General features: G+C 34.3%; 3 protein-coding genes across 3 annotated transcripts; all 3 read left to right on the plus strand.

Moving 5' to 3' along the window:
- Positions 1 to 1,363: 1,363 nt before the first annotated feature.
- Positions 1,364 to 4,423, plus strand: TRIADDRAFT_1922 (uncharacterized protein; the record flags this gene model as incomplete). Its single annotated transcript, XM_002107896.1, has 3 exons — positions 1,364 to 1,876; positions 3,530 to 3,857; positions 3,987 to 4,423. Coding segments are annotated over 3 exons (1,278 nt in total), but the record flags the coding sequence as incomplete, so codon positions are not given.
- Positions 4,424 to 9,109: 4,686 nt separating this feature from the next.
- TRIADDRAFT_63504 (uncharacterized protein) lies at positions 9,110 to 12,130 on the plus strand (the record flags this gene model as incomplete). The annotated part of the gene is made up of 9 exons (XM_002107897.1): positions 9,110 to 9,256; positions 9,687 to 9,783; positions 10,661 to 10,772; positions 10,946 to 11,023; positions 11,124 to 11,340; positions 11,408 to 11,471; positions 11,545 to 11,646; positions 11,741 to 11,886; positions 11,984 to 12,130. The coding sequence occupies 9 exons, from the start codon at positions 9,110 to 9,112 to the stop codon at positions 12,128 to 12,130; spliced, it is 1,110 nt and encodes a 369-aa protein (XP_002107933.1).
- Positions 12,131 to 13,982: 1,852 nt separating this feature from the next.
- Positions 13,983 to 15,058, plus strand: TRIADDRAFT_51936 (uncharacterized protein; the record flags this gene model as incomplete). Its single annotated transcript, XM_002107898.1, has 2 exons — positions 13,983 to 14,521; positions 14,854 to 15,058. The coding sequence occupies 2 exons, from the start codon at positions 13,983 to 13,985 to the stop codon at positions 15,056 to 15,058; spliced, it is 744 nt and encodes a 247-aa protein (XP_002107934.1).
- Positions 15,059 to 15,485: the final 427 nt, after the last annotated feature.

Genomic DNA, 15,485 nt, shown 5'->3' on the forward strand with positions numbered 1-15,485 from the left:
TTTAGACGATAGTCTTTCAAGATTTTTGAATTTTATATCGCAGACTACTAAATCATCTCCTTTTTTCCGTTCTTCTTATTAATATACCCTAGAGCTTAACAACTTCAGTTTCATTCTCTATAAACAAAAAAATATGTGAGATAGATATCGATATTTACCTTGACGATGGAAGACTTTTTGATGCTATAATAAATAGTGAGAAATAAAAAAAACCATGGCATTAATGTTAAAGACAAATAGCTGTTATGAAACGCGATATAGCAGTCAATAGCTAATGGATATTGAAAGCAGTAATTAATAATACAAAATTTTCTGTTGGCATTATTTTTGGTTATAGAAGCCAAGAAATAGTTGCTGCATCTCCATGCTTTTTCTTCAGCATTAGTATACACTCTGCTATTTATTGCCATTAAAATTTTTGACTTTTTCCTTTCTTTTTCTCCTTAAATAGTGTTCAGTGACTATCCTATGGATGTCGATCACAGAAAAAGAGAGTCATTCTAATTTCTAGAAAGGTATGAACAATTTAACTTTTCTATTGATGAAGCATACGAAAAATTTGCCATCATATCTAGCAGACAAAATTAATTTTTTCGCTTCACTACCGCGATCAAGAGGCATAGTTTAGAACAGCAAAATGAAATTATATCTTTCTCATCATCTATAATCATTGCAGCTTAATTTGATACACAGGTGTAGTTAGTGGCAAATTAACTGTACTTTAAAATACGATAAAAGTAATCACGTAATATTATATTTGTAGGAGCGGCGTTTCAGAGCCTATTCATATATCGATAATATTCTCGGCAATTGAGCTAAATTAAAAGTAAAGTTTTAAAATTGAGGTTGAAAAAATAAAATCCTAAAGTCTGTGACGACTATAAGAAAAGTTATTAAAAAGTTTAGAAATAATTATGTTGAAAAAGAGAAAATTAATTTCTATTCCGATTTCTTTCTCATTGTCATCATTCTTAGACTGAAACGACACATTTCTCAGAAAATCAACTATCTTATATTATACTTGTTAACGAGGATAAGACGTGGAAAAAATCGAATAAAGTAGATCTAGAAGTGGTAGAAAGTTATCTACGGGGATGAAAAAAGAGTTCTCAGTAAGTTATACGTTATTATTGTGGGATCTCCATTACTAAGGTTACTTTTATAACAATATTATTGATCGAAATCAAACAGCAAGCAATTGCAACATTACCGATAGAAGTTAGACACTATGAAGCGCGGCTCGAAAGGCTTCTCGCATCGTGATAGTAAACTAACTTATCACGGCGATGAGGCCTCAACTTCTGTCAGAGAAGTTGATTCGGGTGATGATGGTAGCATTGGAAGGCCATCATTTAAGGCGTCGGTATCGGCTTCGGCTAAAGAGCGCATTACTATCAATTGTGGCGGTACACGCCATGAAACTTATTGGGCAACATTAAAGAAATTGCCTGATACACGATTGTCTTGGCTATGTGATACTAATTCAAAGAATACTACAGATTATGATCCAGAGAAAAATGAATATTTTTTTGATCGTCATCCTCATGTATTTGCTGCAATTTTAAATTATTATCGTACTGGTAAATTACATAAACCGTCTAATGTATGCGGTCCGCTCTTTGAAGAAGAATTAAATTATTGGGGTATCGACGAAAATCAAATTGAGGCATGTTGTTGGTTAAGTTATCGTGAGCATCGCGACGCTAAAGATACACTAAGAAATATTGAATTTTACGAAACCGATGATTTGGAAGAAAGAGATGTTGAAGAAACCTTCTTTGATCGTATACAAAATAGACGTCAAACGCGATGGCAGAAATTAAAGCCTAAGTTATGGAAGCTCGTCGATGACCCATACTCATCACGGTCTGCTAAAGTAAGTTCGATCGATTACATTATCATAGTACTATATAAGGAAGATTTATTTCTTTGTCCCCCTTCTCCTTCCAAATTGACTAGACAACCGTACAATTAGCTTACAGTTTTAAATGCGATTAGATTGTATTAAAAGGGCAGATCTATTTCAAGGATTGAAAATTTTAATTACAGTCACCATTTCTATGTATTTCAAATCGGGCTTATTTTAATGTTCAAATCTAGCGTTTCCAAAGCAAAGTCAATTATTTTCTTGTTATGGAATTCGAATCCAATCTTATTTAAGTAGATCTAGATTCTGCGGTATCATTTATCCGTAATAATAACTATAAAAAATACATTTTGAGAGAGACAAAGAGCAGATAGACCGGTCAAAATGGGCCTTGTAAGTGGTATTGATAGGATTTTTGAATTGGCAACTAAAATTCCTGCATGACAACATCATACACATAAAACTAGCTAGTCTGCATTTATATGGTTGCAACTTTACCGACCCAAGCGGCTTAGCATAATTCGTGCAGGGCTATAACTAGTCTTACGCCTATATCGTCAGCATTTCCCGTCTACCGCATCAACGTAAATTTCCCTTTTTCTTTAATTAAGATTTTTATAGCAATATTTTCGACAGCACCATGTATATTCTATCCTTTAATAAACAGTCAAAAGTCCGCTGCAGTCTTTGGTATTCGGAATGGATATTTCATTTTGTTGGGTAGAAAGGAATTCCTCGCTATCTCTATAAAAGGGCTGTTGTTGCATAAAATAAAGAACTGTAAATTTCTGTATAGATTTATTCATTTTATACCCAAAGGCATTAATATCAAATTAAAAGTTTTATATTGTATACGGAATGATTCATTGCAAAATTGTTGATTATTTTAGAATACAAGACAAAGCAGACGCCTTTAGCAAACAGAATCTGGTGCTGTAATAGTTCTCTGCTGTTCTTGCTGTAGGCATTTATTTATTTAGTTAGTGATGTTTTATGATATTCGTACAGCTTCAAGAGTAAGCAGGAGTACGAGTCGGTTTACATGGAGTGAAATGTTAGAGGTACTTAAACTCATTACAAAGTACGGCATCAAAAAATATATATAAAAAGAAGTACATAGGCCACTGTAGAGAGTCAGTAAGAGTAAGGGAGATTTGCGTAGAGTAAAAATTTGAAGTAATTAAAACTTGCAACAAGTACCGCATCAAAGGATAAGAACGAAAATAATAACCCTACGCCGTACAGTACTCATCGCTAAACGTCGAAAGAAAGTGATTTCTTAAAAATTTCACCGTTGGAGACTAATCTCTTTATTTCCTTTACGATTCTATTCTATCGCTTAATGAATAATAATTTCAGGATATTTTAAAGGAGTAAGCTAATGTATAGGTATATCTGAAGCAACATTCGCAAGACTGCAGTATGTTGCCACGTTACCGTAAGACAGCGTGTTATTCGATAATTTAAAACATTCTGTACAAATAGTAAAACAAATACAATTAGCTATCGATATTTGTAAGAGGAAATAGTCTTGGATAATTTCACATGAGGGAATCCATATTTCGGCCAATTTCGTGATAGTTCCTGTCTCATTTTCGTTTATTTTACGCTAAATTTAAAATATGCTTTAATCCTTATTTATGTATTTTTTCTCGTTTTTAGATTTTAGCCATCTTTTCACTGTTTTTAATTCTCGTTTCCATCCTCGTTTTCTGCTTGGAAACCATGCAACCGGATACAAATATTACATATGAGGAAAATATTAGCATCCTTACTACAAATGCAAGTCGTATACAAAAGCAGCTATTCCCTTCATTATCAATACTGGTTGTGGATTATATTTGCAATGCATTTTTCACTCTCGAATTCATAGTACACTTTGCCGTTTGTCCAGATCCTAGATACTTTTTCAGGAGTTTTATGAACCTAATCGATTTGTTAGCATTGATCCCCTTCTATATCAATTTAGCGCTATCTCGTGTCATCCAAGGTGCCATCATTCGTAATGCTACTGCTGCAGCCGCAACGGTATCACGCACATCGATAGAATCACTGGCTAGCAATATTACTAATAATTCAACGTCTACCTCACCAGCGTATATTTCGATACCAGAATCAGTACTAACGTTTTCTGAAGTTATTCGCTTTTTCAGATTAGTACGTCTATTTAGAATAATTAAATTATCGAAGCATTTAACTGGATTAAAAATTCTGTATCATACTTTGCGCAGTAGTTGGAAAGAGTTACTCTTACTGGTTATATTCGTGACTATTCAAGTTCTCTTCTTTTCTACAATAATCTATTACACCGAGAAAGGTTCATATCATAATAAATTCTATAGTATACCTGAAGGCTTCTGGTGGGCTATCGCTACAATGACTACAGTTGGCTATGGTGATATCGCACCTAAAACTACGATGGGTAAGATTGTTGGTTCAGTATGCGCCATCTTTGGAGTATTAACCATTGCTCTGCCGGTACCTGTTATCGTTAATAATTTCTCGTTGTACTACAATCACGCTCAAGCACAAGCTAAATTGCCTAAAAAGATGAAAATTAAGGCAATCGATGCTACATTAGCTAATGAGTCCGAACGACCAGATTGGTCAAGTTCAGGATTCGATAGAATATCATCTACTGATTCAACGCTAAGTGCCACAAATAAAACAACCACACATCCTAGAGCAGGTACGAAAAGAGTCAGTCCGGTGCATGGTCGAGAAAGAAGGAAAGATTCACGCGGCAACGGCAACAAAAAATTAAACCGAGATGGTGCTAATCGTGTGGTTCAACCACCGCCAACATTACAAGCTTACATTGATCGATTGAATGCTAGTCATGATTCAAGACGTGAATCATTAACGACTATCACAACAGTGCGTAGTATTGTGGATGTGCCCGATGATGATATATATGAATCAGAAATTTTACCACCTATTCCCGAAAATACTACTGAAATTAATGGTACATTACCGCTTCCATCAAGTGCTAGTATTGAAGCATGATAATAAATAATAATATTACCGTAATTATATTTCTACTCTAATGTTCTATTGCCAAATATACGTATGTTATTATTACATTGATCGCTAAATCATCGAGACGAAGGCACCATTTTAATTTTGATGTAAAAAAATAATTTAAATTAAATTATTACTTTAATAGTAAATACCTAAGATTATTTGTATGTGGTTACATGTACACATAAGTGCAGCATATATACGTTTGTATGTGTACAGTAGATAATGTATTGATGAATCTTTGTTTTTGTTTTTTACTCTATACAACATCAATTTATATATAGATTAAATTAAAATATCTGTAAGAAAGATGTAGGATACAGAATTTTTACGCCACTACAGTGACTAAGTGTAAATGACTATTCAATTGTGCATCGTTCACCGCTTCGATGCGTTTTATCATTTTTGAAAGTATTAGTACTGTAGTTGATCAACAAATTCCTTGAAAGGTGGTAATCATCTTTACCTGCCTTTGTATACTTCAATCTCTTAGAATTTTATTTCTATTATAGGCTTCTAGCACTGTTTCATGTTATCTTTATTGCTTGCATTAATATTCCCGTTCAGCCGCGGTCTTATATTTGTCTTTTTTTTTTTATGAAAAAAATTGAGTAAATGATCAAATCTTGTTACGATTGCTTATTTGTGCCTAGTTTATTATATAGAATAAGTCAACTAGTTGCCAAATAGCGGCATTAAGCCATTTCACTTCTTGGTCAACATGCCAAATCGTACGATTAAAAAATAAATAATATGTGGGCTTTGACTCAAGTGTTTCATCGTTATTGTGATTATTATTATTGTTAAAAGGATTGTAATATTGTACCCAAGAGTAATGTACAGTACTAGTCTACTTTCTTGACTTTCAGTCGAGTTATCTAACAGATGTACGTGTATTGATGAAAATAATCAATTATTTATTAATTTCTTCATCATTGACATTTATTGATATACGTATTCGTACAATATCTTTATTACCAAGATTGTTCAAGCAATAAAAATTGAATTATTCAAAGATTCTGAAACTAGATGTATGTTGCCTTTGCTCAATTTTATCTTTCTTACTGGCTCTGTTGGGTGTCTGTCCTTACAAGTTGAACTACTATGCCAATAAGGATGACCTTCCATGCCAAGATAAATCTTGAAGGAGTAGACGCTCAATTAATAGCAATAATATTTATCAATAACATTGACGGATTATAATATATGATTCGTGTCCAGGGCATGCACTAAACATTAACTGTAACATCTTGAATATAAACTACATCATTGAAAGATGGCCAATATAATGTCATCTTATTTGGCAGGTTATTCAAAGTTATTGGCATACTGCATCTCCGATAAGTTCTTGTCATGACGAAAGGATTTCATTTTGGAATTTCTAGACTACTGGGTATCTGGGTATCGCATTCTCTCCAGTCCATTTCAAGTCTAGCGGTCATGGACTACTAGAAAAAAAAGGATTGCCGTTTGCAGTAGTCCTTGCTTGGGACCCAGTAGACATGACAATGATAATACTGTACGCGTATAACATTGTTTTTTTCTTCTTTAGCAAGACTCAAAATAATCATGACTAATAAATTGATTTTAATGAGCCAATGTATTGATTGATGGATTGCATCGCTTGGCAATCTGCTTCATTAAGCCTGCTGGTCATCGATCGAGGCAGTATTGTACAGCTCCACTGCGCAAATTCAGTATGATTTCACTAAGCTGACCGACTCTCAGCGACATCGTTTAGAGGTGAGTGATGGTCGTATGAGAGTCACATGCTTTGTGATGGATGCGCTGTGACACTGCGCGGGCGCAATGTTACAGTAAGTTCCTACAGTACTGTACTGTAAACTGCAAGGAAATCCCCACCGTCAGCAGTACTGTACAGTACTGTACACAAAGACACCGGTGTTCTACAGTACAGTACAGTACCGTACAGTGTAGACGGACCAGTACTATACTACAGTACAGTATAGGGGGAATACAGTCAGTATAAAACCCCCCCCCCCAAATTTTTAAGACTTGTTCTTATATATGGGACTTAGCGGGCAGTCGACGACGTAACTGCAATTGAAAATTTTTTTTTTTCACTGCAAATTTCACTGAGATCATTTTGTCCATTGGTTGGCAAAGTTAGCCCCTCGAATACCTTCAATTGCCTTCCAATCGCTAGCTGATAGTAGTTCAACGAGTTGATTACCCATTTCAGCAGTCTATTTTACCTTTATTGGTTGCTTTCAAAGTGCCCGTACTCTTGTTGGTACTACCCTTGACATTTCCGCCGCTGGGCTTAAGCAATTTTGCCATTGACGTCGTTGGACGTGAAGTGGGGGAAAGCGAGTTAATGACCTCGTTGTAGACACGTATTTTGATTAATTCATTGTAGACGGTAGGAAAGTAGCAATTCAAGATGGCCAAAAAGCTAACTTGTCAGTGTTTGAATATTACTATCCATTGGCGAGAAAAGCAAGCTATTGATACAATGGAGAAGTTAAAGCATAAAGATAAGTTCTTCAATCAACCACTGGATCAAATAAAATTAAACTTGGGAGGTATCAATCAGGTATGCAAAAGTAAATGTACATTGCAGATGGATTTGCCGTTGGCTAGTCCAACTTTGCTTTGAAAATGTGTCATAGTGTCAGTCCAACATGTTACTGCAAATACTCTTGCATGGATATCAAGCTTAGACCAATTTCCATATTCCTACTTTCTCCTTTCGGATGACTATACTGTATGTCCGTACTGTGTACTTGCTTTTACTCAATACAGGTGATAAAAAGAGGTTCGTACTGCGATTGAGAAATGACGATTTAACACCTAGAACCCAAACTCGCATGAATTTTCTTCCGTCTGTTATCTTCTTTCCCAGAGGTGGAATCGACGTTGTATTAGCATTCAAAGCTGACAATGATTGTACTGTACAGTACTGCATTTGCTTTAATGTAAACCGGCAGACGTAGCGAATGATAAATAAATATTATGCTATGATAGATAACTTTTCATTGCTACGCTGTTGGACACTTGACCAAATAGATTGATATCCCACGGATTTAAAGTACTGCCATTCACAGAATATTTTGGAAATTGTTGAAGTAAATGTATATAGGTCAATCGTAAGTCTTATCGTATGCGGGCCTTGAGTATTTCTTATACTGTATGCCCACTGATGCAAAGATTCTATTCTTGACTTCTCGTTCGATTGCACTTTTAAAAATGTACAACTTAGTACGTATTGTTTTAACGTTTCTATAATACATCGAGATTGGATCTTATCAGTCAGACATTATTATTGCTACAATTTCAATACAAGTTGTTGCATCCAGAATAAGCTGCATCGGGTAGAGGTAGCGGCATGCCAGCTAATAAACATCCTTCCTATGCGATCGTGAATGATGGATGCATTATTACGTATAAAAGAAGTACAGTACTGTACAATGTACATGGTCGTATGGCCAGAGACATTATGATTATCTGTGTAGTCTGTGCAGTGCAGTTATTCTATCACAGTATTTGAAGATTAAGATTTTACAAACTATAAAATCGCTACTAGTAGACGACGACGTTGGTATTATTACTCCTGTTGCGATAAAGGTTATGCGTAGTTGTATCAGGACATTATAGTACATCAATTAGATAACCGAACTTCGAGCGTACAGTTCGATCAGAAGGCCTTAGAGCTAGACTCCGCAGAGGGGTTAAATTACGATATCTTATGAACTACGAGTACTATGTATACAGTACTCTTTCGTAAGTTTTCTGCCTTAATCGTTAGTTGTAGCAACATTTTGTATACTCTCGTCATTCATGCTGTATTCTTCGTGTACGGTAGATTTTGTAGCAGCGAACTGTAAATGACTAGGTGTAACTGCGAACTGGTGATATAGAATGAGAGATTGTGTTTACTTAAATGTGCATCCGCAACTACTGCAAGAAAAATATTTTGTTGTGGACCACCTACGTAAAGTACAGTACGGCGGTGCATCTACGCTTACTCCCAATGTTTGCTTCCGTTGATCATTTTCTATGAACTTTACAGACGATACGTATCAGATCTATATAGATATAACACTGAGTGCCTTACTGTACTGTACAGTAATATGGTTCGGAAATTGTCTTACATTGTCTTCTTAAAGGATAAAAGTACTGCAATAATGAGTTTACTTAATAATACGGAACTCCTAGATAAAAGATATTTTCAATCTTGATCACCGATGTTATTTTCAAATGGCTTTACAGGAACATAAATTTCTAGTTCGGCAAAGAGCCGTTAAGGAATGGATCATATGTAGTTGCGTCAATTGCAATACAGATACACATGCAATTCACTCTCGCATTGGCTTAGATATGGTACTTGCCACTCGAGAATTACAGGTATGATATTATTTGATGATAATTTGTAGCTAATAGAATAGGTAAAATGTAAACCTCTATCAACTACGAGATTGTTTAGCGCAACCAATATAGTACAAGACTGTGTTGATCTCTGCGGCGAATTGTGAGCTTTTTTATTCAATTGAAAAGTAATGCTATCTGGTTGAAGTGTAAATGTATATTAAATGTTTGGAATTACCTAAATTAAAGTACACTGCTATCTCTCAAATTAAAAGTTGGGTCACTTTTACTAGATAAATAAAGTGAATACTTCTTTGGGTGTTGTACAAATTAAAAATTAACACGAAACGAGTAATACTGCACTATTATGTTTAGGATTGTACCCGTACGAAACTTTTTCCTCATTTGCACTTTTTCATTTGCCTTTACTCTACTTATGATCCGAAATATTGTTTTTTATTTATACTAGCCTTTCGATGAGGTCGCTGCCACAAAGTCGGATAAGATGAGATTTTGTCCGGCGTTTCGTATTAAAATTGGCCTTAGAAACGGAACAGAACCAAACGGTAAGTTTGGAGTATATAGATTTAACGATTCTATGTGAAATTATTATTTTTCTTGTAATAAATCTCTCGTATACCCGTAAGTCCTTTCCCAGTCGTATAACACATGGTCTTTAAACTAACTAAAATGTTACGATAGGATTACATTTATCTTATAACTTATACCGCTATACATATAGCTCGCTAACTATCTGCATCATACATTACAGTTGTCATTTACTATATTAATACCTGAAATAGTTAAACTTTTTACCAGTACGTTGTATTCGTATTTTGTGTACGGTCTACAGTAGAAATAGGTATTGAGCACCTACTTAAAATAAAATATATTTGCACATGACCCAGAAACTATTAAAATAGGATTCAGTGGGTAGAGTTCTGCAAATTCTCGATTAATGATGTAAAGATTAAATTTATAATTCTATTATTTACTGGATACGCATTAAATCGCATATTCTTACTCTTTTGTTATGACGTTTCAACTGTTCAGATTTATTATGGATAAGGACTAATAATGAAACTATATAGAGGACTGTAATTACAATAGTAAAGAATCTGCCATAGTAGTTATTTCGAATAATGCTTGCTTAATTTGCTTTAGCTTCTGATTACTTATGCGAGTAAAATGTTACGTACGAGAAACTTTTAAGATATCTACAGTATGTTACAGCATACTTATTCCGATTTAAATCAATTCGTATACTAGATAATTTAAGCAGAAAATTTTATGCACAGTATATACGAGTATATACATTATGTAAATTTTGGATCAGATTTATTGATATAGCTACAATATCGTATAATATTCAAGAATCGCGTCGGTAGTAGTAAAATAGTATTCGTATAGATAATCTTACCAAGTATTATTCACACATTATAGATTCAAGAGCTGTCCTTTTTGGAGAAAAAATTCGATCTGTATTCAATTCTATTGATAAAATTTCACAAAAGTACTTGGAAGTCGAGGAACATGCTATGAAGGAAAGAATCAAGTATGTAGTTGCAAATGCTATCGATAGACTTGTAGTGTAAAGTTATTACAATGATAGTATTTCGTAACTTGCAAGCATGCAAGTATTTAAACGTTGATATCTATAGATTTGCTCAAGTAATTGATAATTTACAAGCGATGCTATCTTATTGACTTATTAACTGTACATTGCAGCTCTTATATTGCAAAACAGAAAGCAGAATACACTGCATTGAAGGTGCTGATAAAAAGCCATGAAGCCTCTCTGCGAAAGTGAGAATTTAGTCATAGCTATTTCCTGAAAATTTATTAAGAGTTTTCTGTACAAACACTTACTAAACAAGTTCTTTACCGTAATTTTTCATTTTCATAGAGTTGTCATTAATGCCACTGGTGAAGATATTGAAAGCAATATTTCAGATGCAATGTTAGAAGATGATGGCGATGAGTTACCAGTAGCTGATGATATAACCGAAGACAATAGTCATAATCATCATAATATAGATAATATAGCCAATCGATCTCAATGGAAGCAAAAAAAGCCTTGGAATGATGACAAAACTAGTTCCTATTTATCTCAGATGTCGAGGGTAAGAACTTTTGAGATTTTAGTGACGGGTACGTTAGAATTTCTTATTTTACTATAAATTTCTACAGAGATCTGCCGGTCGTCAAAATAATGTACCTGAAATGAATACTAGTGGTTACCAGGACGAAGATCGTATGTTCATTTTTAAGATATTGATAAATAAATTTAACTGTAAACTAATTTCATGAATTTATAACAACTGTAGCTGATGCATTGTTTGCAATGGATGAAGATGATACTACCATCGAAAAGCCTATGCAATGCGAATCGGATGATTTATCTAGCAACAGTAATAGCCATAGCGACGGTTTGTGGAGTCACTATAAAAGAGAGTTGTGATTTCAGAGAAATATTATGAAATTGAATCAGTAGCTTACTCATTCTATGTTCTTTTTTTACAGATAATAGTTTGTCCGAAGAAGTTGAAAATGTAGTTGTTGGGCTACCAGCTACTCGATTGCGTTCTATAAGCCGGCCTTGTGCGAATTCCTTGCCAATAAATATAGGTTTATTAGAACGCAGTCAGAAGAAGCCTATTGACATTGAAGTACGTAATAATGCAGTTATAGCTAAATATATTCTTAGTAACATAGCAGTCACTTTTGAAATATGAAGGCGATAGTGACCAATTTATCTATTTTTAGCCGTTACCAGAAAGGCATGATAATATAGCCGAAAGTATGAAGGCTATCGCAAATAGCATCAGTAAGAAAAGTACCGATATTTTTGGGGAATTACCACGAAATCGCGTCAATACCTTCAGCAAATACGACAAATACGATTATAAATAAAATATTTGAAAGTGAATATAAACTAATTCTTATTCTATTATGCAGCGTACTCTAGCAATTCTTTTGTTGATTTACACTTAGAGCATCAAATTAATGATAGCTTTAAATTTCGTCGATGAAGATTTGATGGATTGTACGTATGCACGGGTCACCATTTGATCAATAAATTCGTGATGGGATTTGACGGATTGTGTGCACATAATGTAGATTGACAGAAATGTTCATGGATGGATAGAAATCATTTGATCATAATATTAGTATAATGTTATATGTGCTTTTTGCTACTTCTAATGGAAATACTTGATGAAGATTATTATTTTAATTTAACCGTGTGACACTTCAGGCTTTGCTAGATATATCACAGTAGGTTGGTAACACAAATAAATACTCGATTTCATTGTGATTGTGGTAATTCCAGGATTTATCGAATTGTATGTGCTGTGATATTGCATATGTATGAAGCGTTTTATCTAATTTATATGTACGAACCTTGTGTAGACCATGATGGGATTGCTATGTATGTTAATGCAATTTAGACAAGTTATGCATGAGCATGATAATCTAAAAGAATTTACGCAAACTTTGACAACTGCATTTTATAAATGGAAAAATATTATCACAAATTAAATTAAATAAATCTAAATTATACTTCTGCACTTTTATGATTTATCCTGATAATACTGTTTGTGAGAAATAGTTCAGGAAACTAATTATCAAATTTGAATTAGCTCGTATCGGGTTTTCATGTTTCATAATATTTATACTCTATCTCCTGCATTCTGCTGTACCTAGTATACAGGATTGCTTATCTGCATTAGTAACGTACTGTACTGTACGTGATTATACGATTGATGGTCAATCCGATACCAGTAGATGGTGTTATTGAATTAATGTACTTTAATAATACTGTAGTTGCTAATCGTTTAGAGTAACAGTTTGAAATTTCGGAGACTGAGAAATAGTTAAATTTGGGATGCAGTATCGGACACTCTCCGAGATCTTTGTGCAACTATGTACAACGAGTCCTCGAGCTCGTATTGAGGCGTACAGCAAGTACGCGACAACACAACAATTACAATAGTGTGAAGAAAATAGAAATGAAGTATTGCGTGGCAGAATTAGCTTTCTCTTCATATTACTTATTCCGCATGTGAAACTATACTTCACGATTATACGCGTATGGAAGTCAAAGACGTCTCAATCCATTGTTTCGTAGCTTTACTTCGCTGATGATTAGCTGTAAATTGTGAATTTGATTTTTCAATTCAATGTCTGTACAGACTATCAATGCAATAGTAATAGTAATACGAAGTAAGAATGGTGATAAGATATCAGATCAATGTAAAGGTCTAGGTATGTATGCTAAATAACATTTAAGGTTTGTAAAATAGCTGTATGTTGTATATAGTGAACAGTCGATGTGCTAACTGTACTGCACATTATACTGTAGTACGATCATGGTGGTTGTGTAATACTGTACTGTATATTGTATAATGGACACTTGTCCTGTACTGTACAATCCACTGAATCGCTCGATACTGTCCAGCACTCTGTACAGCTGTTACTGTACTGTACTATGCACTGTACACTGTACAGTATACAGTACACTGTAACATACAGCACATGCGTAGTTGTACTTTCGTTGCAAGTAGTGTCAGTCGCCTCTCCACGCTGAAGCAATCAATGCACCCATGGACAAATTCTGCCATCGGTGTGCAAAGCTGAGCTAAAAGATAGAGCAATCCCAAGATCATATTCTTTGACTATCTAGACAGAAACATTTTTCGATTTATATGTTAGATTACTGTGTGTAGCTGCTTCCCATTATCTCTTCGGTTAGTAGTAAGATAAAATGGCTGACGAATGTGAGGAGACCAATGACTATCGAGTACATGCACCGGATTTTGGCGAAGCTAAAAAGTTATGCAATGGACAATATACTTGCCTTAATGTTCAGCAACGGGTAGAAGAGATTTTACTCCCGTATCGCTTTTTAAGTAATGTTTACGATGGTATTACAGCTACATTGAAAGAGAAGAATTTAGTTTACTGCCATCAATTAGCAGGTGTAGTATTAGCATTTGGTAATGTCCATTTGTTGCAAGATCAAGCTAAAGTCGTGGATGAATTACCTGTGTTGGTGGTCAAAGTTCAAGTTGAGTATGTCGTTTTCAAGCCTACCGTAGGCAGTACATTGATTGGAGTTGTAACTAGGATTGGTGCCGATTATTTTGGTTTGTTGGTACATCAATGTATTAATGCCTCTATTCATCTTAAAAAGAAAAAGTTGATCGGCTTGCAACTGCAAGTAGGTAAAAATGTAGCATTTTTAGTCAAAACTGTTTATACTGAAGATGGACTCTTATCCATTGGTGGCAAGCTCCATCAAAGGTGATGTCAATAGTTCATAAATCATAGCTGTTGATTATAACTTAGTTTGATTAAGACCAATAAAAGAGATTTTCTCTTGTGGTCTATACACTTTGATCAAAAATTAGCACTTCAGTCTACATCAAAATGGGTGATGTTGTAGTTCTCGCTTGCTACAGTGTCAACAATTGAAGGATTGTAATGTACTCTAATTTCAGGCCTATTTCTCTTGAAATGCAATAGTTGTAGCAATTTCTCATACAGTAGTATCTCTACTTTGTAGGATATAACCGTTTCAATTCCTGCTTCTATGATATATAACAATACTAATGGGCTTATCCTTTCTATCTTAGTCATAAGACGGGAAGTATTCCTAATGAAGGAAATGTTCGAGATACTAAGGGAAAGACGACTGATTCCCCTTCGGAAATCATCATTTCTAATGGCGGTAATGACGATAACAGAAACAACGGCAGTTTAAAGAGAAAGAAGGATAAGAAAAAAGATCAAGCTGGAAAGAAAGCTAAAAAGAAAATGAAGCTTGATAAGTCTAAGTAATAAAGAATAATAACACCACACTAACCAATAGCACCGATTATAACATTTTATATCGGTTCTATTTACGTTCAATATGAAATATGCGCTGTACAATTTATGCGAAAGTGGCTATCGAACATACTTTGGGATACAACTTATTACACTGTTATATATGTATATGAATAATTGCAAATTAATCAGATATAAAACTATCGGACGTTAGAAAGAATCTAGAATCACAGTACAAGATCAGTCGATGATGTAAATATGGATTTTATTAAATTATCCTGTCATACACGTGTAATATAATAAACATATTCCTGTTAAGCTTTGTTGTGTGTCAGTGAGCTATTACCACATTTTCTAGATCATTAAAGGATTGCCAGTGATATACAGTTACAGTAGTACAAAATAGTTGCGAATCTAAATGAAATATAATTTATTTTAT

Source organism: Trichoplax adhaerens, genomic scaffold (assembly GCF_000150275.1).
Source record: "Trichoplax adhaerens TRIADscaffold_1 genomic scaffold, whole genome shotgun sequence".
In the NCBI taxonomy this organism is placed as follows: Eukaryota; Metazoa; Placozoa; class Uniplacotomia; order Trichoplacea; family Trichoplacidae; genus Trichoplax; species Trichoplax adhaerens.